The sequence below is a fragment of the Botrytis deweyae genome (assembly GCF_014898535.1).
Source record: "Botrytis deweyae strain B1 chromosome Unknown BDEW_026, whole genome shotgun sequence".
Lineage (NCBI taxonomy): Eukaryota > Fungi > Ascomycota > Leotiomycetes > Helotiales > Sclerotiniaceae > Botrytis > Botrytis deweyae.
In genome coordinates this window covers 121,950-148,125 of record NW_024066233.1, presented here as the reverse complement: position 1 = coordinate 148,125, position 26,176 = coordinate 121,950, and the positions used below count along the sequence as shown (strand labels likewise).

The window sequence follows — 26,176 nt, the reverse complement described above, 5'->3', positions numbered from 1 at the left end:
CATCCATTTCTGATTTCCGCCCGCTACGGTTTGGGCCGCTTGGTAAGATCATCCTCCCCCGCCTTTACTGGTCTGCAGCTAGAGAAGGATAGGGTATAGCTTCCCGTGCGAAATATATATATTATTGTATTCTTTGATTTTGGTAAGATCCAATAGTTGATGCAAAATTTCTTATTTTGATTCATTTTTCGATCTCCCTTTAGAAATTCAAAGACAATCAATTCAATTCGTATTCGCCCCCTTTTTCTCAATTGAAGACTCAGAATTGAAGACTCAGAATTGGGAAGATCCTGCAAAATCTGGAACATCCATCCATATACATTTTTCATCCAGGTTCCCATCTACGAACGGGTACTATCTTTTCATTCACTACCTACCTACGTCCACGTTAGCCTCCTTCACTTCACACAGAAACAAAAGAGAAGAAAAGAAAGAAAAGAAAAGGAAAAGGAAAAAAAAGACCATTCATTCTTCACTTGATAGGCGGGTGCACGTGTCAATTCTTTTCTTTGTTAGTTTTATTACATAGGTACAGTACATATTCCGTACCTACTCCGTACCGTTCTTTTCACATTCATACTAGTTTTCCGTCCCTCTTTTATTGAACATCTAGAACTTTTAATGCGAAAAGGCTCCAACAATCCATAATCCCATACAAGCCATACAAGCCATACACTCACACACTCACACACTCACACACCCTTACCATACCATCCACTCACACACCCCCATTCCCAAATACCATACATACAATATCATACCATCCCATCCCATCCCATATCATATCATACCATGTACCAAGAATAAAAATAACACAACATCCATTCTCCACCTTCAACTCAACTTCAACCCCTACACAGAATCCAATCCAATCCATTCCAATCCAATCCAATCCAACCCAATCCAATACAATACATAATACACAACATCTTTCAATCTGCAAGATTATCTTCTCTCAAGGAACACTACTTTTCAATAGATCAGTTGATGCATTCATCACTTTCTAACTCTCTTCCCATCACTGCAGAACATTTCTATACTATCCTTCACATCACACGTACCAACGACCGGGGCTAAAGCAATGTCCTGAGTGCGAACCCAAAGATCATTCCAACAACCACAATGCAGTATCAAAAACTTCCTTGGTCATCAAGAAAGTTTCTAAACGGCTAGCCTCATATCCATGAGCATTCGTTGCTCCTGCCTTATTCAAATCTTGCAATTCCTACCGAGTACCTAGTTAGCCTCATTGCATCGCCGACGGAACCCTCGAAGAATAACAACAATACAACAAGTTTTATTATCTGCCGCTTCGGGAGCATCTGCAGAATCGCAAATCCAATCAAACCCACGAGAATCATTAAATATGGCGAACAAAAACATGTCACAGGAATCGGCAGCAGAGCAGGAGAGACAGGAGGTGCTCGCATTGTTGCATTCGACCAATGCTAGACCCAGAGGCTCGGTGAGCTCCACCGGCTCGGGGCATCGAGCGGGTGGCGGGAGAAGTTTATCGCCATTTGCGAATATGGCCAGGTCTCCTGTCCGCAGTATGTTAGATATTGATAGCGCTCCAGCAAAACCTCGACATTCATCTATTGGTGGCACAAGTACAGGAACCACTGCCCCATTTCGAAGTATGCTTGATGTTAAAACCCCGTTGACAACGGCGCCTGCGGTACGAAGTATGCTTGATGTTTCTTCTACTGCGCCCACAGCATCTGGTTCTAGAAGTGCGCAGACTTCCCCAACAGCGATAAATCACAAGACGCATGCCAAAAATGGCAGACAATCGAGGAGTTCGTCAGACGCAGCAGCAAAATCCACCATCGAATTTGGACCTAGAGCAATCACCAGGGTCGACCCTAACGAATATCAATTCTCTGGCTATCTACCAAGCAACCCGGGCGGTCCTTCAGTCCCAAAACGCAACACACAAGCAGGAAAGAGGATTACGAATTCAATGGCAGAGGTAGTGAGATCAGGCGTAGATCTTAGCGGCTTTGGAGGTGGGCGTGATCGGGAAAGACACAATTCAATTGGAAGTGCTAGTGGGATTGCGGCGAAATCAAAGTCGCCTCACAATCGGTTTTCCCCACGTTCTAGCTCCCCAGTTCCCACAGATCCTTCGAAATATGCCGTTTTGGACAACGGTAAAGTTATAGATGTCAATAGTGCTTATCAACGATTGTCGGATGCCAATCTTGCGCGATCGAACGGTGAATTATCCATGTTAAGTCAAAAGAGCAGGCAAAATCGGCCAGCTAATGAATATTTCGATATTAATGGACCTCGACTGAAGAAAGACTATGTGCCAATGGAGGGCGAGGAAAGCGTCGTTGATAGTACAGATGAATCGGACGATGAAGGTCCCAGAGGGCGCAGAAAGAAGGCGAGAAGTGTAGATGGAGACGATTCCGAGCGAGAAAGCACAACTTTGGGAATGGGGCAAGCGAAAGGTCCACGAACGCCGTTAAGTCAAATGGCTGCTGCTGAGGCAGAACGTACGTATAACATACCCTCAATACGGTGTCAGAAACTCACATTTTCCATAGGACAAGATGTCGTGGCCAAGGAAGCTTTGAATGAGAAGTACAAAGTCAAATCACTTCTTGACCCAGAAATCACCTTGACGGGACCTGCTGGGCACAAACCAAATAAGCCTGTGGTACATCCGCATACGAGCTTCGATCCGGACGGCTCTGGTGAACCTAGTCCCCATGACTCAGATACTGAAGCAGATCGCGGCGACGTTAAAAAGGCTCAAAGTCTTTCACTGACCATGACTGCAATAAGATCTACGCCAACGACATCACGCTGCGTACGTACAATACACCGTGGAGATTTCAAGAAAGTTCAACAAGAAGCCCGCGAGAACCAACGCCGTACCAGGAAGTATCTTGTCGCAACGGATCTCAGTGATGAGGCAGCACATGCTTTGGAATGGACTATTGGGACAGTATTGAGGGATGGCGACACAATGCTTGCTATCTACTGTGTTGATGAAGAGCTTGGAATTATAACTCCTGATAACAGCGGTGATGATGCCCAGATCAAGCAGCAAATATCTGCTATTGCTTCGGCTCAAAGATCTGCTAGAGCATCTCGCACCAATACCCCCTTACTGACGCCTAGTCTAGGACCGGGTCAACTAAATCAAAGCTTCAGATTAGATCCGGGCAGTAGAGCGGCCAGTCCAATGGGGAGAGACTCGAGAAGCAAAGCCGAACAGGATCGATTCCGAGCCGTAGAAGATATCACGGATAGAGTATCAGATCTTCTAAGGAAGACGAAGCTACAAGTACAAGTCAATATCGAAGTTCTTCATTGTAAAAATCCTAAGCACTTGATCACCGAAGTGATTGACTACGTCAACCCAACCCTAGTTATATTGGGGAGCCGTGGGAGAAGTGCTTTGAAGGGGTATGTTTCTAATTCTATCCACAATCTTCAAGAAAATCGAAAGCTAATGATGGGCAGTGTCATTTTGGGATCATTCTCTAATTATTTGGTTACAAAATCATCAGTCCCCGTCATGGTTGCTCGAAAACGTTTACGAAAACATAACAAGCAGAAGCGCACTCCTCACATACGTCTCGCAAACAATCTTACCAATCCACTAGTCAAATCTTTGGCCAGTGCGAAGATTGACTGATCAAGTAGACGATGTGATTTTTATTCAAGGCAGGTGGCGTTTGGCTGAGTTTGCTCTCTTTTTGCTTTTTCTCTGTTTTGACTGCTGGAGTGATGCGGTGCACATACATGCACTTCTGCTGTACCTGCCAATGCGGCATTAACTCTCGAAATTTTGTTAGGAGAGCTCGGCGTTTATGGAATCGGGATGGAATTGAAGATATGGGACATCGAGTGGCGATTGCAAATATAGCTTGGGAATTTGTGACAAGGGACTTGCGACAGAATACTAAGTATTCAACACACCACTCTTTAGCGAACCTTTTCTTCCTCGTGAATGAGGAATGCGTAACACGGCATGGAAATCGGAATGAGATAGTTAGTAGCTTATTAAGTGGCACAATTAATTATACATACAAAAGATCGCTTCCCAGATTCTTATTCGGAAAAGATGAATTAGCTCTTACTCATTGTGTCAAATTCGAATTTATTCACACTTTCAAGGTGGATGGGTAGTCGGCCCATGAATTTGTAGTAAAATCTGAATATTCAAGAGCAATAATGTCTAGGTATATGATTCTTTTGAGAGATTTTAATTCTTTCTTGTAGAAGCTAGCCAGCTAAGCACAAATCGCAACATTGAAATTTCAGCACATAGAGTAGTACCTAGCCATACACAATCAATCAACCATCCATCAATACAGCACGAACCCATCTAGCAACATGTACAAACCTATCTAGCACAACTTGAATCACTGCATACCCGAAAACATTCTCTGGAACATACTCTCCAATCTCCCTGATGGATTCGTGTTACGTTCTGGCAAGCCACAAGATTTAGCCACAAACCCATATTCGTAGTCATTCCTGCATATTTTCAATGGCTCAATCTCTTCCTCCATGCAATCCATAACTCTCCATCGCCAAAGATCTCATTCTGGGCGTGTGCATATTCGAACACCTTTTCTAATACTGCTTCGACCTTGTTCTCAAGGGTGTTGCCCCATTGGAGATAATTGCTGGTTACGGGTGGCCATTCTCTCGTTTCTTCCCATACTTTCAGAACATTTTTTCTCGTGGGTGGCTTGTTGGCTTTCAAGCATGTCGCAATATAATTGAACATATTAGCGAAACCTTGACGGAGTGCTTTGTTTGTCTTGAAGTTTTGCTGGAGATTCGGATGAACGTGTTCGACAAGGGAATCTTGCAGCCACAACCAATCGACGCCGTCATCTCCGAGACTCATGTGGATCGAATCATTCAGAATGTCATAATGCGTTTCGGCTTGGAAAAGAAGTGCCAGCTTCATGCGCGGCGATAGAAAGCCTCCGATGCACTCTCCACAGGTGCATCCACATTTAAGCTGTAGTAAGAGATGAGCATCCGATAGATTCGTCGGCATCGATCCGGTCAGTAGTACAAACTGGCAGTTGGTAGCGTCGGATGTGAAGCCAGCAAAGCTGTCTGAGATGACAACGGTCATCATTCCACGTTCGCGTCGTGTTCTGATGATGTTGAGTTTATGCTGTAATGCTTCGAGAGGGGTATATCCGTCGATATTACGAGCCGATGTCAAGGACTGCTTTTCGTTCACATTATCCATTAGCCACTGTGCGCTTTGGGGTTTGAACTGGCATGCCGTGATGTGTAGCAAGGTATTGTTGAGACTATCAACTTGCTTCCACTCCTTTTCATCTTTGACACGGAATGTCTTGTAGAATTCTACGAGCTCAATATCAGGAAGAGAAACAGCCGCGAAGTTCAAGGGTGTCAGTCTCTCCTTCAATTTCTTTAGTCTCTTTGCTTCCAGTTCCTTTCTGTAAGCAGATGTATGAAAGCTCTCTTCTTCACCAGGCATTGTGATTGTTATCGCCTCCCGTTCTTCTGCAGGTGTTGATGGTGGCTTTGGTGGATCGAAATCATCCTGGATTGCGAGTAAACGAGACTTATGGTTGGGGTCGGATGATAGACCAAAACAGCTCGAAGCGCCAATTCTTCGAAAGCCAAGGGAACGATGAAATGATTTAGCGGAATCGAAAGCTCGAGAGTTGATCTCACGCCGTTCGACTTCAGATTTACCTTCACACTGAGGTTCGACGTCATGGCGAAGACAACCAGGCATCAAAATTGTGTGGATTTTTGCACGACGCTCTCTTTCCTTATTTCGTCCAAACCAGAACATTTCCTCAAAAATGGTGTCTTCCGGTGTGCTAGAAGGGGATGGCTTGTGTAGTCCTTCTGCCTTCTTGACGAGGTCACCAACCATGGCTCGTCCCAATCCCTTTCGTCTGTATTCTCTTTCAGTCACCTCAATATGCTCCATTATAAATAGTGAGCCGAAATCCAACTCGCTTCCCCATGCACCTGTACCCTTTTGCACACAATGATTTTTGAGGTGATTATTGAGGTATCCATAACGGTCGAAAAGCTCGAATGCAACCAAAGACAACTCTCTGCTTGGGGCTTCCATCTCGCTCCAGAAGTGTTCTCTAATTTTTTCCCGGCAGATATATTGACCGAAGGCATGGCCAATTCGTCTGCCATCGACAGTGCAGTGAACATGAATCATGTGAAGCCAATCTGCAAACTCTTCATCTTTCGTCACAAAGAGTCTTAATTTGACTACTTGATCCGTACCATCCTTCTGGATAGTAATTTCGTGCTCCTCAACTTCATACTCACGAACCTCCGAATCTTCATCTTCATTTTCATACGAGTATTCATCTTCAAGTCTACCATTCTCGACATCAAACCCATCCTCTGAGAGTTCTTCAGACGTTCCAACATTTGATTCTTCGGCATCAGAAACAGTAGGCTGATGATAGTTGTGATCAACATCGACCTCGCTTCCATTTGTGGCAACTGCGTGAAATTTAGTATTTAAGAGCTGTTTAAATCTTTACAATCCAACTCACTCAAGTCATCAGATACTAAGACATTTACATCTTCTATCTTAGATTTCTTTGCCACTGTGTTTGTGACTGCGATACCGGTAACAATAGCTGATAGGTCTGTAGACGTATCGATTTCAGCATCAGGCTTGCGCTTTCGAGGAACTGCAATCGATGACTCGGTCATAATGGATATAGATATGGATTTTCCCTTCTTTTTCAAATCATAGAATCCTGAGAATACACTACACCACTTGAGATGAAGTGACAATCTGTTGTTGTTGATAAAAAAGAAAGTTGAGAATTTGAAAGTTCAAAGTTGAAGGTGAAGTGTTGATGTCTCAAGCTTCACTACCAGTACCTATCCATAATAGGCAAGAACCATATTGAGCACGTGCAAGCAATGATGCGCCCTACGGACCGATTCTCAGTACTATCTAGTAGGTACTTTTCAAGCACATTCATATTCACGTGCATCTATCCAGTCTGAGGCATAATCCGATCTCGTTTTATAACAATAAAGCCCGAGAATTATCATCTTTTCTGAAGCAGAAAATTGGAAACTTATCACTCTGGTTGAGAACCACCCAATGAAGTTACACATGTTCAAACCTCTTGGGGACTCCTTCGCTCAGCAGACGTACAGAAGCGGTGGCAGTGAAGCTCATGCTTGAGTACGGAGTATGGCATATTAATGCGGGTATGTTGCACTTACTGCACCCCTTTAATTCTTTTTTGTCGAAGTTCTTTCAATGATACATGTCGCGTTCCGTACAATGGCAAACACCTGTGGCAGAAGTTTGCTCCAAAATCACGGGACTTCCAAGGTTGGCGTTGAATCTATACTGTGTCTACCCAACACAGTGAATTTCATACATGTCTCGTCGAATATTCACTCACTGTAGCGGCGTTCTTTAATCTCTTTCTGTCGTGCTTGACACACTAGCGTTTCATGTTCAAGGTACAGTTTCCTGCAACTGTAAAATTCTGAAAAGAACTCTTTCACACTTATCGCATTCAAATTTCAACAAAGTACAACACGTCTCCCATTATCATCAATCATGTCGGATTTTCCGACAAAAGCTCATGGAAAGCGGAAGGCTGGCGGTGAAAATCCTGCTTCGCATTTGAAGCCATCTAACATATCCAAGAGAACAAAGATTGATAGTTCAGAGAACATTTGTATGTTGCAATTTGATCATCATTGTGTTTTGCGCCGCAGTTCTAACTGACTTGCTTGTCTTATAGTTTCCCCAGGAGAAGATGTATCGCCTGTTAACAGCGAGAAAACAATTATAGACCTGACAGCTGAGCACTCTGCTTCACCATTGACTTCCTCGCTGGTGTCAGAGTTGGTCTTTGAAGAGTTTGATGAAGAAACCCACGACGACTTCGATGAATATCGTGAATATGACTACGACTTGGATGACAAATTCAAATACGAGTCTCGTGATGAGGGTGACGATGACGATGACGACTATTCATTCAAGAAGGAATTCGAAACGAAAGTATACATTGTGAAAGGCATGACAGCGCAATGCATGCTTTCGATCTACGTCATCAAAGATGAACAAGACATTAAATGGCTGGATATCATTCGTGTTGAGTGCTTCTACAAAGGTTATCGGGTTGGCCGCGCTGTTGGTAGTTATATTCATAGACAAGGAATCAAATCCAATTTCTTGAGCATGATGGAATTACCAAGTTATAAGATGGAGGAGATAGCCGGCGAGCTTTTCAATAAATTCGGCTGTCTCCTTCGCAAGTTCAAGGAGCACGTTATACAACGAGGTACTGGTGCATGGGGAGCTGAGATGGACGTTGGCCCGTTGTTTTTGTTGGAAGAAATTGAAATCACTGACGAGGGGTTTCGTCGCAAGGGGCTGGGTCGAGCTATGGTCAAGGCGCTGATTCAAAAATCACAGGCGCAGGCACATCCTTTTCGGAGACTCCATGTAATTACGAAACCTGATTGGACTCTTGATCATAAGGAAGCCTTTGGCAAGTCTAGCCGCCAGTGCGCCATAAAACGTCAACCTCTCGACTCCGCCATCGCATTTTATCGCTCTCTTGGTTTCCGCCGCATTGGCTCTTCAGATTGTTTTGGCTTTTCAGTAGATCCAAAGCACAAGGCTCATTCTATCAACGTCGACGCTGATTATGATCCACCGAGGATTGACGAGGAACTGGAGATATCTGAGGATCTCTTTGACGCTTCATCATTGGACTCTCTCGATGAAGCCGCACGAAAGTCGCTGGCAAAATTGAAGCCAAGATTCCCACTACAGCACGCCATCAAAACGCTGCCTGATGCTGAGCTAGTAGCCTTTTTCAAGAGCTTTGACAGCAAGAATGGTAGTGGATGGAAGGAGATTGACAGTCACCACAACAATGTGCTACACCATGCAGGAGGTGTATATGCAGTCTACGCTATGAAATGGTTGATAAAGAATATTGATCCGGAGCAAGAATTGGCACAGGCTCGAAATATCGAGGGGCTGACTCCGCTGGAGGCCTTGCAGGACGAAATCGATATCTTTGACAAGCGCGTCGGTATTCCATTCGGAGCTGTCGCTTGTATGTCTTTATTGAAATACAGATATCTGCCCAGCTCTCCTCTAAACACCCAAGCTCTCAGACTAAAGTATGGGTGTACTTGTGGGGAATGCATTGAAGGTTTCGTGTCACCCCGCATGAAGCTAACACTTCTTCATTGCGCTGTGACAATTACACAGAGCATCAGCTATGATCCGTCTTTTTTCGGTAGATATTTGTGCAACCCTAGTTTCTCAATCAGCGTTCCCGAGGATCTAATGAAAACCTTTCGGCAAAAAAACCACCAGCCAAGGATCATTAAGTTGTTCGGCCCCATCATTGAGGTGCTAGACTCCAATTGCGTGCCTAGGGTACACAACCTGAAGACTCTTTCTGCAACGTATAACGATGTCGATGACGATGATCTTAAAGCTGCATTGGCAATGACAATTGCATATGCTAAAGAGAACTTTTTAGAAAATTGTGATCTCTCATTCTTACACGATCTCGTTGACGAAATAGGGGAAGCGAAGGAATGCACAAATGATTACGAGTTCGAGTTGGTCCATCGGCAGTGCTGTTGGAACGTGTCCAAGAAAGGCTAGTAGCAGGAAATATGGGTGCTAAAGAGACTCTCGGTGCAGAATTGCGAGCATATTTGGCTATTGATATATGCAAGATGGGACGCTCTAACCTAGGCGATCTATTTCAAGGAGTTTTTTCTCGCCATGGCATGGGAAATGATGGGAACTTGTTTTCAAGTGTAGATAGTAAGATTGGAATAACACCAGTCCAGGAATTTAAAAGCTAGTTAGCATAGCTAGGTACCTAGTTACCTTCTTGCCGATTTTGAGAAAAATGAATATCACCACTTCTCTTACAAAAACACAATGATTTTCAACAACTTATACTCTGCACACTCTACAATTGATCGACTGTATCACATATATCGACATACATATTCCTCGACAACAAACACAACACAACACACCACGATTTCACTCCGACTCGCACCCTCCCAGCCGCCCACATCACCACAAAATAACCTCACATCATACACCTTCCCCCAACTCTCCCCCTTTCCATTCTCACCCATACATACGACTTCCCACCTGTGTAGGTAAACACCTCAATCCCCAAGCCTACCTACCTACCCATTAAATTCTCATCATCCCACGATTTCTCAATCCCGAGTCCTAAAGAGCAATGTCAACCAATAAGCTGATCTCCAATTCGCAAACCATCGCCACCCGATGAATTAAAAAATCACATGTTCACACTTTTCAAAACACTTCTTTCTTCTTTCATAGCATCAACAGACCGGTTAAAGCTTTGAATAATCCCGGCACTTGGCGATTGTATATAACTAGGTACTTAACCAAAGATACTATTTTCATACAGTTGGTTATTAATTATACATTATTTCCGAACATTCAAGTATCTCACTCGGAATCGGATATCGAATGCTTGTATCCTCCCTCCCCTATTATTCAGCCGAGAGCGACTCGGTTTTAGCTAGTAGTCTAATAATCGAACTCCATTGTCCAAATCAAACTAGAATATCTCACTGTATCATTCATTTGAATCAAAGTTGAATCACAACAGCATCGCACACGCGCTCATAATCCTCACAATATCCACGTAACTCAAAGGCTCATGATTAATTTGCAATGTTTTTTGATTTCTTCTTTACTCCCCTAACCACTTATCTTATCTATGATAGAACCCTAATCTAATTCTGTTCACGCTGTCACATTCCCAATCCATGCCCACCCAGAAAACTGAATTGCCATGCCAATACCCCTCAATTCATATTCGTCATCCATTCATGATTAAAAGAAAAGGTGAAGAACCCCATGAAGGTTGCCGCCATCAGTTCAAATCGAGCGGATGGACTGAAGATAGTCATAAAAAAGCAGAAAGAAATTAAGGTTTTGTTGTTTATCCCCTCCATTGCCAACTAGCCACACCTTGCAATAACATTTAATCGTTAGAAGCGTAGGCAATTTTCAATGAGAAAAAGAAAATTGTACCTCCGCCGAGTAGTGCAAGAGTCGTTGAGCACAAGAGTAATCTATGAGTACATGTAATTGGTTGAAATATTTGCCCTTCCATAAGATGAATAATAGAAGATAAATATTCATTGACCATAAGAAAAATATCGTTCCGTGTGTGAAGAATGCGATAAAAAGTAGGACCGAAATATTGCCACCAAAGCATAAATAACTTTTCCGGAACCGTACCGTAGCAGAAGAGTTGGACAAGACGTCAAAGTAAAGTGTAGAAAAAGAGTCATTAATGGCAGAAGAGAGTGGGCAATTAAGCCTTCTCTTCAGCCTTCTCGTCACCCTCCTTGGTCTCACCAGCCTCGCCTTCACCTTCACCTCTGTTCTTAACATACTCATCGTAGACGGTGAGTGCCTCGTCAACCTTGGCGCGGAGAGAAGCATCATCTTCGATACTATGAAATTGTTAGTACGGCGATAGCTGTAGGGCTGAAAGGTCCTTGGTTATTACTTACAGATTGATCAACTCCTGGTTCTCCATCTCCAACAACATTCCGGTAATCTTGCCAGCCAATTCAGGTTGCAAAACTTGGATCTTAGGGAACAAAGCCTCTCCAAGAATTTGCTTCTGTTGCTGAGGAGCAACGGCTTGAACTTGGGCTTGCAACATAGTAGCTGGAACACCACCCTCTTGAGCCATCTGAGGAATTTGTTGCATTCCTGGGATCTGTTGTGGCATACCACGACCAGCTTGTGGAGGGAAGCCACCAGCGAATTGGCCCGGACGTCCAGCTTGAGCACCACGACCAGGCATACCACCTTGTCTAGCACCTTGTTGGAATTGTGGCATTCCTTGTTGACCCATAGGCATAGCCATGTTTGGTGGCATACCTTGCATTGGCCCACGTGCATTTGGTCCACCACGGCCGGCAGTGAGTTGTGCAGCTTGCATGGCAGCTAAGAATTGTGGGTTGTTTTGTTGAGGATATTGACCGCCAGCAGGGAATTGGCCTGGGCCCATACCGTACATGTTAGGTGGCATTTGTTGACCAGCTGGTGCACCGCGACCAGCTTGTTGTGGTGGGAAACCAGCTTGGAATTGACCAGGTCGGCCTCCTTGGGCACCTGGGATTGGCATGCCAGCTTGGGGTGGGAATTGCATACCACGTCCACCTTGGGGAAGGAAGCCTGGTTGTTGAGCCCCTGGAGGGAAGAACATTGGAGCTTGCATGTATTGTTGAGGCATACCAGCTTGAGCAGCGGCTTGCTGCATGCGGATTTGGTTACGAGCTTGAATGCTGGCTTCCAATTGACTCTTACGGACATCCTTGCGCTGAGCAAGAGCGACGTAAAGTGGCTTGTTGTTGACCATGCGCTGGTTCATATCAGAGACGGCCTTGGTAGCCTCATCTGGGTTGTTGAAGCAAACGAAACCGAATCCCTTGCTCTTACCCAAAGAGCGCTTTGCCTTTGGTGCAGAGGCCTCTTCAGTTTCAGCCTCGCCCTCCTTCTTGGTCTCCTTGACGTCCTTGTTCTCTTTGTTCTTCTCATCGTCCTTCTCCTTCTTCTCCTCAGCTTCGGCGGTCTCAGCAGGGGTATCACGCATGACCTTAGCGGAGGTAATGGAACCGAATGATTGGAACAACTCTCGGAGCTTCTCATCATCAATGTCATCATCTAAGTTCTTGACGTAGAGGTTGACACCTTGATATTTGGAAGCCTTCTCAATGCGAGCAGCTTCGTATGAACGGCGGAGCTCTTCCTCACGTTCATGCTTCTTCTGTGCACGGCCGACGTAGAGATCTTGACCCTTGAAGTCTTTGCCGTTAAGCTCATCAACAGCAGTAGCGGCATGCTCATGGTTGATGAAGTTGACGAAACCAAAGCCACGGCTCTTGCCGGATTCAGCATCGCGGGCAAGGGAAGCTGAGGTAACATCACCGAACTTCTCGAACAACTCACGGAACTCCTCCTCGGTGGCTTCAACTGGGATGTTCTTGACGTAGATGTTAGTGAAGTTCGCCTTCATCTCCTCAAACTTGCTTTGACGGTCCTTCTTAGGAATGTGATGGCCAACGAAGACCTTCTTCTCGTTCAAAAGCATACCATTGACGTGCTTGATGGCTTGAGCGGCTGCCTCATCTGTCTCGTAGTGAACGAAACCATAACCCTTGGAAGCTCCAGACTCGTCTTGGGCAACCTTGCAACTCAAAATGTTTCCGAAAGCAGCAAATGTATCGTGGAGAGCCTTGTTGTCAATGGCAACATCCAAATTCTTGATGAAAACGTTTCCTTGACCGTTCTTTCGGAGAGCTGGATCACGTTGGGACCACATGATTCTGCATGGGCGGCCCTTGATCAAAGTGTAGTTGAGCTCTTCGAGAGCCTTCTCACCATCGGCGGTGGTGTTGTAGTTGACGTAGGCATATCCGAGGGATCGGCGAGAAATAGCATCACGGCAAACACGAATGGAAGCAACGGAGCCAATTTGGGAGAAGAGTTCGAAAAGCATAGCTTCGGTGACGGATGTGTCAAGTTCACCGACGTAGAGGGAAGCCGAAGCTTGTGGGTGAGGGGCATTGGTGGGGGTAGGACCTGCGGCGTCTTGGTCTTCAGAGTTGACGTTGGAAACATCGGTGTTGAGGGTAGCGGCGCCATTTGCATCTCCATTCAAGGAAGCATTGTTAAGGTCAGAGGCGAGCTGGTCGACAGCAGCATTTTGAGTTGCGGCAGACATGTTGACTAAATTTTACTGAAAAATCGAAAAATTAGCCATATGAACAAAAATTAAGACATTTTTTTATAGAATTGAAATTAATAATAATAAGCCGACAAAGGGAATAATGAGAGAAGGCATAAAGAGAGAGAAAGAGGTATAAAAGTGGCATGGTTACCTTTATGTCGAGATGTGTTGTTCGAAGAGAGGGTCGAGATTTGAGGAGGGGTAGAAATTCGTGAAAATAATTCTGTACAGAACTAAGTATTAAATCGAAAAACTGATGTCACACTGCCGTAAGACAGATGCACGATATGACTGACTTTGTGAGGTTGGAGATTTTAAGTTCGGAAGGAAGATGAAGGTATTTCGAAAAGTGGTCGATAGAATGAGTATCGATCGCAATTCTGGGGTTTTCTGTAGTTTGATTTTCAAATTTTTTTGTATCTCTAAAAGAAGAGGGATTTTCTAATTTGAAAAGGGCGAAGAAGAACGAAAAAAGCACGAAGTATTCGTACTTAAACCGCTATTGTAAGATCTTTTCGGTGGGTTGTATTTTTTTTGGTGGTTGTAGGAGGAAGGGAAGGAGATTTCTTGAATTCACAATCGCGACAGATAAAACTCAATCTTTTTTCGAAATTTCTGTGCGTAGACTAGCTAAGTTCTATTTGGCTTAGCTTGATCACTTGCTGATGGGTAAGTGAAAGAAACCCTCATGTGATTCGCTACAGCTGATTCATCAAGTGAATGATCAAGATGATTATGTAATCCATGGATATCTAATCTGCAGAACACTAATAAGTATTAATTGCCGGTTCCTCAAGCGGCCGACTAGTTCCTACCATACTGAAAAGGTTTTATTATTTATACATTGGTGGTCAATAGAAGTGATTAATCTTGTGTTCCAAGTTGTTAAGGGAGAAAGCATCATTCAGTAAAAACATATAATTTGGCGCTCTCTTTGGCTACTGCCGTGGAGGCTTTCTCGCTTCGTTCTAGTATGAAGGAGCAAGAACGTACCGGAATGGTGTCTAGGTATGAAGGTAGGTACTAGGCTAGGTAGATCGGTAGACATCTTCTCCAAGTCACAAGAAGATTGACAGATTCGAACGCAGAGAGGACACGTCTTCAAGGGCTTGCTCTCATAAGAGAATGTAGATATACAAGTAAAACGATAACCATGTGCAAGGTGAACTACTAACTTATAATAATACAACGAATCTTTCTAATATCCCATCGATTTCGTTTAGTCCTTTGAACCTCCTCTCAACTCTCCAACTCAAATACTTATTATTATACGATATTAACGAGAGGAATAATTTTGGTTTGCTTAAGTAATCACAAACAGCATCCACCAGATCCGATAAGAAAGACAATCAGAAAACTTTCTCTGTCATTCCACCTGTGTGCTTTTGATTTATAAGGTTACAAGGCAGCTGGAGATATCGGCAGTCGGGTTATCAAAAGCGGCGTCATATCATGAGGCTGCTGCCAAACGTAATCCGAGGAACATATGAGGAAGAGGCTGTACATGATATTACTTTGTTACTATTGCCTTCAGACACTTCAATTCAAAAGAAAGAGGATTTCATAGACGACTCTTACACAAAACCATTTCAGCCGTCTCCTCATACTATATTTGTGATTCACTTCATCCTATTATTTCCTACTCTACTCTTTGATAGTAGTTATACTGCTATCATCGACCTGTTCCGAAGAATCCCATCTACCACAATCATTCTTCTCCCATCTTCGATCGGTCTCTATTTGGATCGCTCATAGAATTCGGTATGCTGTTTTGTTCATGATACACTCATTTACAATCCATAACAAAGGGACAAGCTTTTGAAAAACAATACCATTTACATTAATCCCACCGTCGAAGAAATGTTTCAAACATTCAGTGGCAGTTCTCGCAGACCTAGACAAGTCAACCTTTCTGGTCAAAATCCAAATCCATTCGCTGCCAGTACTTGGAACTCCTCGGCTTCAGCTTCTGGTGCTCAAAAGACAGTGGCACATGCACAACAAGAGAGGGAGCAACGTCAGAGGGAAAGGGAAAGACTTAGCGCTTCGAAGAAAATCCAGAGAGTATGGAGGGGTCATAGTAGTAGAACCAAGCTTGCGGATGCAAGACGAGAACAATACAAGGCGACCTATAGTTCTTGCGAGGGAGGGAATGATGATCTCGTTCCACTTGAGCAATTAAAGTTGTTAATGGCGTTTTGCAACCCCGAGCGGGACGATGATGTAGCCCAATTGACGGAACTCGGCAGGAAGTTCGTTCATAACAAGAATACCAGACTCATATCTCAGGCAGAGTATGGGCCTTATCTCTTCAAATTGGCAAGACTCACACTCAGTGCTCTCATACGGTACGTATTCCCCCAACATGTTTGTCACTGATGGGATCCTGACATATCCAATAGTACCTTGCCCAGCTACAACAGAGTTCTTTTCAAGCTCCTGTCGAACATATTAGTGCAGAATGCAAATATACTTTCACATATTGCGATTCCCTATTATGACTTTCTTTCGAGCGTCGTAGTTGGGGGCAGTCTTTCCGATGAATGGCGTGCGGAGCTTGTCTCGGCAGTATTCTTTCCTCTCCAAGTATCTTCCTCGGCGCCGGGGCAATCATTTAGTAAGTTTCCCTAACACCTCTTTTTATTTGTATCCTAATCAGTACAGGTAAAGTCTCATTGGATGTTTATTCAGCAATGGCATCTCGATTCCTTACCATTCCAGATTTAGAATCCAGGCTTGGAGGTTTACAGGTACTCGCGTCTAAAATGAGTGGCAATCATCTAGCTGCCGCTATAGTTCGTGACTACTCAAGCATTTCTTCTTCGCAGTCAAACCCGGAGGCAAAGCTATGGTTGCTTGCTCATTTTATTGCAATATTCCGTATGCAAGAGCACCGTGGAGAGGAATCTGAGCTATTGAGAGCCCTGTCGCTTCAATTATCGGCGTGCTCCGTCGATCTCATTGGCAGGATTGATGGTCGCAAACTAACATCCAATAATTTCCAAAGAGGAGAACGTGAAGAAAGTGGAGTTCAGTCTGTCAAAAACTTGCCCATATTTATAAGCAATCATTTGTTGTCTTTGTTAGATAAGAAATCAATAACTGGGCTACTCAGAAAATTTAACATGTAAGTCAGTTATATTTCTCCCTTGGCCATCGCTAATTTGGTGTTAGAGATTATGCAAAAGGGTCAACGACGGGGCAGGAAGATGCAAGCTTCTTGGCAAGTTACGCCCTTACCCTGCTAAGAATTTTTCCAGATCGTGCCGATGAAATTCGAATGTGGCTTTGCTCTAGCTCAATGACGACTTCCAACGGAAATGAGGTGTTGGCTCTCAAATTTCTTTGGCAGGCAATGAGTTCAACAAGCACCTTCAAAGCTATCGTGGCCGATTCGAGAGCTACATTGGAAATCCTTCAATACCAAAAGCAGCATAGCAATGAGCCATCTCAAGAAGTTATATCAAGAGATCGAGAGTGGAGAACCATTCTTCTTTTCTTAGAACTTTACACATTTGTTTTAAAGTTCATAGATGACGAGGATTTCCTCGGAGGTAGCACAGACTCGAATCAAGCGAGTGGAACTGCCTCAAAGATTCGAGGCAGTGCACTCTCATTGGAAGCTGTCGAGAAACTCACCATTTTTCTGAAGAACATCTCGTTCACCACTTATTACAATGCTGCTGAACTTTCTGGTGATGATGGTTCTGTTATCGAGGGTGGCTTAAACACCTATTTTGGCATCAACAACGAATTCACAAAAGATGAAAAATACGCTTCTGATGGGAGCCAATCAACAAGCAACTCGAGTTGGCCATTCGCAGGTATTTCGGGCATGACATTTTACTATTTGCGAACCATTGTAATCGGGGTTATGCGCATGATTTATGAGCGAGATTCGAGACGACGATTTTTGCCCAAAGATCATTGGCTCATGACGGCACGTTTTGACATGAAAGGCTTTATTCTTGATGTTATCAAGGAGCAAGAAAGGCGACAAGAGGTTGCCGACGGGGAAGGAGCTGAAGCCGAGTTTGAAGGAGATGCAGACGAGTACGAGCCAGTTCAAAGTCTTATGCTGGGTCGTACAACTCGGCCAAGCCACTTGCTGTCTCAAATGAGACAGCAGGATCTTTTAAGAAAGCATCAGCAAAAAATAAACAAGAGGAAAATCATGGCTGCTATTGGGCCCAGGATTGAGGTGTTACAAAATATGCCATTTGTCATACCCTTCGAAACTCGTGTTGAGATATTTCGCCAGTTCGTCGTAATGGATCAACTCAAGAGGCGGTCAGGAGTTATCGATCCGGATTCATGGCGTATGCGAATGGCAAATATGGCACAAAATCGAAATGCCGCACGAGAAACTCTTGGCAGACATCATGCATCGATTCGTCGAGAGTCTGTATTTGAAGATGCATTTGAGGCATTCTTTCCACTCTCAGAAGGCCTCAAAGAGCCAATTCAGATCACATTTGTTGACAGCTTTGGTGCTATTGAGGCTGGTATTGACGGCGGCGGAGTGACGAAAGAATTCCTCACCAGTGTTACTAATGAAGCATTTCGTAGTCCTTTAGATTACGGTAGTAATCCATCACTTTTTGTCACGAATGACCAAAATTTACTCTACCCTAATCCAACAGCTATGGAACAAGACTATGAATTCTTAAGATCGATGGGGATAAACGAAACAAGCCCTGATTGGAGGACATATAGTGTACAGCTGCGTAATCGCATGCACTTCTTGGGCCGCATCGTAGGAAAATGTTTATACGAAGGTATTCTCATTGACATCAATTTTGCTGGGTTTTTCCTTCTCAAATGGTCCGCTGCAAATTCTGGCCCAGAAGCAGCAAGCCGTACTAATCTGAACGATCTACGTGATCTTGATGAAGGATTGTATCAAGGGCTGCTAAAACTCAAGAATTATCCCGGAAATGTCGAAGATTTCTCACTCGACTTTACCATAACCGACACGATTCCTAACGGCATGCCTGATGCCCGCCCTAAAGTTATCACCCGAGATCTCATGCCTAATGGCTCTAATATCCCCGTGACAAATGAGAATCGTCTCCTCTACATTGCTTATGTCGTCCGCCACCGTCTCCACATTCAGCCCTATGAACTCACGCAGGCTTTCCTTCGCGGTCTCGGCCAAATCATAAATCCCTCCTGGTTGAGCATGTTTAACCAAGTTGAACTTCAAACCCTGATTTCCGGCGAGACATCGGATATCAATATCAATGATCTACGCAAGAACACACAGTACGGCGGTGTGTATCAGATGGGCGACGATCAACACGAGCACCCAACGATCATGATGTTCTGGCAGGTCATGGAAGAACTCAAAGATGAGGATAGGAGAAAGGTGCTCAAATATGTTACCAGTACACCGAGAGCACCGTTATTAGGATTTGGATCATTGAATCCGCAGTTCAGTATTAGGGATAGTAGCACAGATGAGGACAGACTACCAAGTGCAAGTACGTGTGTCAACTTACTGAAGTTACCAAGGTATCAAAGCAAAGAGAAATTGAGAGAGAAGTTGCTGTATGCGGTCAATGCGGGGGCCGGATTTGATCTCTCGTGATGTGAAATTCTGAAGAGGGTATGGAAGGACATAAGAAGAGCCCGGGAGTTGGAAAGGGGTGGAGTGAAACAAAGAGGAAAATACTAATGACGCAAATGATAAAAGCGATGCGATGATTGATGATCAAAGAATACACTTACAACATGCATGGCCTAGGCGTTTTTGTATTTTTCGTTTCAGTAGAGAGTTATTTAATGATTAAATGGACGGGCAGGAATCGAATGAGCTGTATGATTAAATAGGGTTAAATGGAAAAATCTCATAAATCACAAAAGCTCGCATGTGGTAAATTGATTCGTTGATTGGACGTTTATTGAGAAAACGGAGAAGAATGGTGGCCTATGTGTCTGGCCTATCTGTCTGCTGCCCGAATAGATGAATATATCGTGTATAGATGTGGAATAATTGTCATTACATTTCTTTCTCACACATTTGAGACTGGGCCACTGACGCTTGAAAAGAGGTACGAGGTCTCCGATTCACGTGTAGGACACAAATCCATTTCAAAGATTCCGAGATTCCATGATCATATTTCACGCTGTGTTGCTCGTCTCGCCTGCTATATCTGCAGAGAAGATGCGCCCGTGAGCGAACTGTCAGAAAGATGTAACTGTGGTATTTTACAAACCACAATATGTTGAGCGAATATCCTGTATGGTTGGAAGAGAGTTGATGTGTGCTGTCTACTTGGTTTTCATGGATAGCTATTTTTATTGACTTGCATCATATTCTTCCATTTTATTGCAATTCATCCATACTGTCTTCCTGTTTTTCTGATAATATTCCTCCAGTCTAATACCACTCCTCGAGTAGTGTCTAGTAACAAAGTAGGGCATGCTGAAGAGGCTAACCTCAGATCTGACAAAATATATACACATCCTCAGATTAACCGAACCGTCCCGTAGTCTGATCTGAAAAGAAGCCGAGATATTGAAGTACGGCACTATGAAAAAGAGATGAGAGACAGCAAGTACAATAAAATCTCCCTGGATCCAAAAAGGGTTACTCAAACCCGAAATTGAAAACGGCAAAGCAATTGTGCACGTGATGTATGGATGTGGCAGGTGCTTTCTTCCATGTCGTCTTCTGGAATTCTTCTGGAATTCTTCTGGAATTCTTCTAGCTCGTTTCACATTTCTCAAAATAGAAGAGCAGATGCATACTCGTCGTTTCATATTTGCCATGATAAGTCTTCATATGTTCATGTCTGTCTGATCTTATTATAGCCTGGGATTTGCTTATCTGCCTCAGATATGGGCATTATCCTACATTTCTACACAACTTTCCTTCGAGATTTCAGCTTGAATCTGAGAAGTAGACTTCAGGATAGTAAAGACTGATTGTACTCAGAATGTCTAAACTCATGAATGCTATCCGTTCACTTGACAGCCCGCTAAAACATACTGGCAGTAGCTCGAAACTATTTAGCCAACGGACTAACAATTCTTTCGTGGACCCGCACTGCTTCAGATTCTGTAGCTCTGCAAAGCTTGATACTTTGGGGGTGTCAACACGCCTTCTAAGTGGGCATCATGGAACCGAATCGGGTGAAAAGAACCATTGAGGTTTTTCGGGGTCCAAAAAAAGATGTTTTCAGACCTAATATGGCTGGTATGATGTTGGTGACGTTGACAAGTGGACTGGTCTCTGTTGGCCGTGCGCTTGTTGTTGAGAAGGAAAAGAAGGAGCTAAAGCGACATGTGTGCTAAGGACGACAAATTGTGACTTATCTGTGTCAGTACATGAGACTAACGATGCGGTTGGCATTCAGAGAGCTAATGCATGACCTCCATGACCTCCTTGAGGCACCAACTTTGCAATGTAGCTGCAGAGACTGCTCGACATCATACTGCACAAGCTTGCTTTGCTGTCCGACTTCGAATCATACAATCAAGACACGCTGGCTTGCTTCGTATGCAAACCATAAACTCTCATTCTTGAACGGCAAAAGTTCGGATTTGACAATGTCTGCTAACACAGAGGAAAGAGGCGACAATTGACGAATTACATGTAGGGGGCTGCACCCCTCTCTGCCACAACGTGGAACTTAGCCAACTAAAACACACGAATTGGTGAAATCTTTCAAATGGTCTATTTAGTCTTCTATCGATGAATTAGTAGATTTGCATCTCTAACCCAAAATCACATTTTCTCAATCCCCTCCACTTCTGTCCTATCTGCCACGGCTCGGGCCGCAAGGTGATTCAAGCGGGGTCGCACTGAGCAGGCATTCCCATCGACGATGCACTTTTTGATGCTATTACGAGATTATGACCAATCGGTTCGACTATTACGATTTTCTCTACTTGGGTCTTTCAAACATTCTTGTCCCTCTTTGATATTGGGCACAAATTCAGTGCTTTAAGCTTTTTTTGACTTTCTCTAGCAAGCTAGTCGACGTACATTAGAGTTCACGTCCGTCGTCAGGTCAAACATCAAAATGTCTAATGAACCTTTAACCTTATCGAGGGAAGGGTCGTTTCTTCCAAGACACTCCACCCAACGAGAATCCTTGTATGGATGCAGATAATGAAAAAAATTACGGAGTAGTTTTCTGCCATTTCGTAACAATTGAAGATTACAAGGATGACCCACCACTCTCCGATATTCGGTTCGTCTCCATGCATCCTGCACCACGTTTCACACAGCAGCAGAGCGCCCAAAATGGCAAACATGCATCATGTAGCATGTTGCTTTGTAATGCAGAGTCGATTATCGATAGCACCACAATTATGTATAGCCCGTCCACTGTTTCTATGTAGCCACGTTCTCTTCAATCTATTTGTGACTTCAAACATTCTGTATCGAAGATCTCATTCTATACTGTATCTGTACCTGTACGTGGCCAGTCCAACACAAAGGAATTCTCTGTGCATTTTTCATGACCCACGAAATACCACGGTCAATTCTCAGACTAACATTTTCCTCAAGATGCTAGCTCCATAGGGAAATTTATTCCTGGATTCAAGAAGTTGGCAGAAAAGTCACACCATGACCATCCCTACTTTGAGATTGAACACCGGAGCCCCAATACCGGCTCTGGGATTTGGTACTTTTCAGAATGAAGGATCCCCAGGAAAGTGCCACGATGCTGTCCTTTGGGCTCTACAATCAGGTTATCGCCATCTAGATTGTGCTTGGTAGTAAGTTCAACCCCTATGTCTCATGTTTATCCGTTCATCCCAACTGTATACTCGATATCTCCTGGGCTCATCCCTTCCCTCTTCCCACTAAAATTCACCCCTATTCCTTGATGAAGGGGTGCCGAAGTATCGGAAATATAGTTTTCGTATTGCGATTTCCCAGCCCTCAAACTAACACACCGCAGTTACAAAAATGAAGAAGAGGTCGGGTCTGCCTTGCGAGAATTCTTGTCCAGTAATCCAAGTGTCAAGCGTTCCGATATCTTCATCACAACGAAAGTGTGGCCTCATCTTTGCGGTTCCCCTAAAGATGTTGAGTGGAGTCTGAATTACAGTTTAGAGAAGCTAGGTGTCGATTATGTGGATTCTTTCTTGATGCATTGGCCATTCGCCGCGGAGAGGACCGACGACTATGAAGTCAAAATCGGAGATGATGGAAAGGTATAACCCACCAATCGATATTAGAATCTGTTGTTCCCAAGTCTAATGATCCTGGCCAGTACATCATCAACAGAGAAGTCACGGCGAACTTGGAACCTATCTGGCGAAGGTTCGAAGCTCTCAACAAAGCTGGCAAGGCAAGAGCTATCGGAGTATCCAATTTTACCATCTCAAACCTGGAGGCTCTTCTTAAGTACGCGGATGTTCCTCCCGCCATCAACCAAGTCGAGATTCATCCCGTCTGGCCTAACACTAAGTTGATCAACTACTGCTTTTCAAAGAACATCCTTCCCGTGGCATATTCGCCTCTGGGATCCCAGAGCCAGGTTCCCACCACTGGCAAAACTGTCATCCAAAACTCTGAACTCATCTCAATCGCTGAAAAGAAGGGTGTTAGCATAGGTCAGATATTGATTGCTTGGGGCATCAAACGAGGATACGTGGTCCTTCCCATGAGTTCGAATGAGGGGAGAATCAAAACCAATGGGACATTAGTCGATTTGACTGAAGAGGAGTTCGAAAGCATGAACAAAGTTTCCGAGGGTCAAGAAACAAGGTTCGTGGATTTGTCAAACACCTTCGGGTGGGATGTATTCGGGGATGAGTAAGGAGATAGGTAGCCTAGCAGACAATTGGCCGTGTCGTGGTGTCTGCTCGTGTCGTTCGATTACACGTAACACAAAGTACCATTATCATATTAGTTGGAATTATGATGCGCATATTCATATACGTGAAGCAAGCACTGAAAAATAAGCTGACCTGACCTCTCGTGATGTTCTTAACTGCATATGCTGTTGGTCTGTCTATTGACTCTGCATTACTAGTTGTCGTTAGCGCTCCATGGCACAGTCACCACTAATGTATACATCAGATTATATTCATCATATCACATTATCTCTCCCAAAGTTAAAAAATCTCTTCATATCCTAATCTTATCTCATCTCGCCGAGTTTTCTGCATCAACCATTACTGTCTTGCCGACCTCTTACCTGCTGAGCCTGCATCCCATGAACCACTCTCCTGGAACCAAAAGTCGGTGAAGATCTAACCCTGCGAGAAAACCTTATACCAATCTAAATCATATCAGAATCAGATTGATATGTTTTAGATTTTCCCAGTGCTTGCTCTACTATGACGAATGGGTACTCCGAATCAACGGCAAGATATGACATCGTTCGCCTTACCCGTGTGTGTGCATCAGGGTATTGGACGGTATAAAAATTATTATGGCAATTGTTGAGGTGTGCGTTTATCGGCGACTGAGTATTTTATCATCTACAAGCTAGCATTTTGCTATGGAATTTATTAAAATAGCACCGTGAATCATATAGCACCACACCTGCAAATAATTGTCAAATTTCCGAATCAGCGGTACATATCAAGGTCAACAATATTAGCCATGACATGTGAATGAGAAACCCGGGGCTCGGAGTAAGACTCCACCCGCTCATCCTTTTTAAAATTACAATGATTCTACCGCTGGATATCTGGGTACATCGCCGTCTATCATTTGAGAGATAGTCATCATCCATGGTATGAGAATCTTTTCACTGCCACCAGTACCAATCATCGAATCGACAGGGAGAGCAGCGAAGAAGAATGAGTATACGCAGAATCAAATTGTCTGAATGGTTGGTCATACGGTGACTCAATGCCCCGACCGATCTCATTTTTATCTCACTGCTGGCTCGCGTCACATATAGATACATACATATATATATGCATGCATTTACAAGTATATCCGTCCGTACCGTGTCATGGAAGGTGCATTATCTCCAAGACCCAAAACGCCATACCACGCCAAGAGAAATCCATTTGAACCGGACTCCGCCTCACATGGAATGCACAAAGTAGGTAACATGAGTGCATAATCTGGAAGCCTACTCTGGAAGCCTACTCTGCTGAACAAACCGTGCAAACCGAATATGATCCATGACTGCAGATATACATGCATGTGATCGAACCTTCTAAAGCCGATATTGAAGTGGTACTAGGCATCTGGATTGGAGGTCGTAGTAAGGCTATCATATTCATCATCAATCACATCGCTTGCCATCTTCATCTAATGCCAATATTCAATGCTGAACCAAATGTCAAACCGGTTTCCTGTCGATTGGTCATAATCCCCGTCGCCGAGTTGGGTGCACTAGATCAAGAGCGTTTTGCGAATGCTGGAACGTTGTCCATCCTTCTTCATTATCAATATGATTAATGATGGAATGGCAGATAGTAACAGATACTAGGTTGTAGTCCTACCGCTAAACTTCCCCTCTTCTTCCCCTTTGGAAGCCTCCGTATCTTCCGTATTCTATTGAACCAACTCCGTTTCCTCCTCTTTTCACTCACTGCCAGCATCATTTATTCATTCGCAATCAGTCCAGCAAGCCCTAAATGTTCCATCTCAAACAACAAAATTCCATCACAAGACCCTTCCTTACTTACCAATAATTCGACCAAACCCCCATACATATATATGCACAAATTCTCGTCTGCAAATCAAACATCACCACCTCCCATCCAAGAAATCATATCGACCCCTCAACATCAAACGTCAAGACCCCCATACATACCATGTGCACATGTTTAAAATCTCCGTGGAAACCATATTTTCGCACTCTCACCGTCAAATCAGTCTCGATACCGTAGCCCCACATCCAACGGTACGCCATCTAAGTGGTCCGTCATGCCCTGGCTATTCTCTGACGTGAGGCTAAGCAATATGCGCTGCACCCCTCTATTCGTTTTCCCCTCTTGAAATGTATGCTGTAGCACGTGTTTTCCTTCTTCCGTAAGCCGAGCATACCTGCGATCACACAATCAAACATTAAGGGTGCTCTTCGTGCTATGCGTAAAAAGGACTCTATCTTGCTTTTCCAAACTCACACACACACACAAAGCTAGCCAGCTCGTGGAACTTTTAAATTGACAGAGAATGCAGTTGAGAAGAAAATAAAAGTGCAGACACAACAGCAAGACCTTTGATAAATTTTGAATTTAATTTTGAGATGGGCTTAAGTATCAAACTGGTGAGAGGTACAGTGAATCTTTGACCAACAAAATCAGTAGTGGATATATAGCCTAAAAGTAACTGGAACAACTCCAATCCAGATCTTCCCGCATGCACAGTGCAACCCTAGTAACAGTACGTAAAAATCCCAACGTATCATCAAGAAAGAACCCCAAACCCCAAGAAT

The 26,176-nt window shown here is 43.9% G+C and overlaps 6 protein-coding genes across 6 annotated transcripts; 4 read left to right on the top strand and 2 right to left on the bottom strand.

Annotated features, from left to right (window-relative positions):
- Positions 1–1,366: 1,366 nt before the first annotated feature.
- EAE98_009122 (uncharacterized protein) lies at positions 1,367–3,655 on the top strand (the record flags this gene model as incomplete). The annotated part of the gene is made up of 3 exons (XM_038956743.1): positions 1,367–2,504; positions 2,556–3,423; positions 3,481–3,655. The coding sequence occupies 3 exons, from the start codon at positions 1,367–1,369 to the stop codon at positions 3,653–3,655; spliced, it is 2,181 nt and encodes a 726-aa protein (XP_038806809.1).
- An 855-nt stretch (positions 3,656–4,510) lies between these two features.
- Positions 4,511–6,711, bottom strand: EAE98_009121 (uncharacterized protein; the record flags this gene model as incomplete). The annotated part of the gene is made up of 2 exons (XM_038956742.1): positions 4,511–6,495; positions 6,549–6,711. The coding sequence occupies 2 exons, from the start codon at positions 6,709–6,711 to the stop codon at positions 4,511–4,513; spliced, it is 2,148 nt and encodes a 715-aa protein (XP_038806808.1).
- Positions 6,712–7,585: 874 nt separating this feature from the next.
- EAE98_009120 (uncharacterized protein) lies at positions 7,586–9,664 on the top strand (the record flags this gene model as incomplete). Its single annotated transcript, XM_038956741.1, has 2 exons — positions 7,586–7,706; positions 7,773–9,664. The coding sequence occupies 2 exons, from the start codon at positions 7,586–7,588 to the stop codon at positions 9,662–9,664; spliced, it is 2,013 nt and encodes a 670-aa protein (XP_038806807.1).
- A 1,055-nt stretch (positions 9,665–10,719) lies between these two features.
- On the bottom strand, positions 10,720–14,370 carry EAE98_009119 (uncharacterized protein). The gene is made up of 4 exons (XM_038956740.1): positions 14,105–14,370; positions 13,960–14,031; positions 11,581–13,817; positions 10,720–11,520 (listed from the first exon to the last, which is right to left on the bottom strand). The coding sequence occupies exons 3-4, from the start codon at positions 13,800–13,802 to the stop codon at positions 11,379–11,381; spliced, it is 2,364 nt and encodes a 787-aa protein (XP_038806806.1). The 5' UTR covers positions 13,803–13,817; positions 13,960–14,031; positions 14,105–14,370; the 3' UTR covers positions 10,720–11,378.
- Positions 14,371–15,668: 1,298 nt separating this feature from the next.
- On the top strand, positions 15,669–19,398 carry EAE98_009118 (uncharacterized protein; the record flags this gene model as incomplete). Its single annotated transcript, XM_038956739.1, has 4 exons — positions 15,669–16,156; positions 16,211–16,425; positions 16,473–16,935; positions 16,983–19,398. 4 exons carry the CDS (start codon positions 15,669–15,671, stop codon positions 19,396–19,398), a joined length of 3,582 nt encoding a protein of 1,193 aa, XP_038806805.1.
- Positions 19,399–22,389: 2,991 nt separating this feature from the next.
- On the top strand, positions 22,390–23,590 carry EAE98_009117 (uncharacterized protein; the record flags this gene model as incomplete). Its single annotated transcript, XM_038956738.1, has 3 exons — positions 22,390–22,541; positions 22,727–22,982; positions 23,042–23,590. 3 exons carry the CDS (start codon positions 22,390–22,392, stop codon positions 23,588–23,590), a joined length of 957 nt encoding a protein of 318 aa, XP_038806804.1.
- Between the last annotated feature and the right edge of the window lie 2,586 nt (positions 23,591–26,176).

Excerpts from the sequence above, each read along its gene's own strand:
- EAE98_009119 (XM_038956740.1), bottom strand. The coding sequence starts at position 13,802 with ATGTCTGCCGCAACTCAAAATGCTGCTGTCGACCAGCTCGCCTCTGAC. Across the intron at positions 11,521-11,580 it reads AACCAGGAGTTGATCAATCT|TATCGAAGATGATGCTTCTC; the intron begins GTAAGTAATAAC and ends ACAATTTCATAG.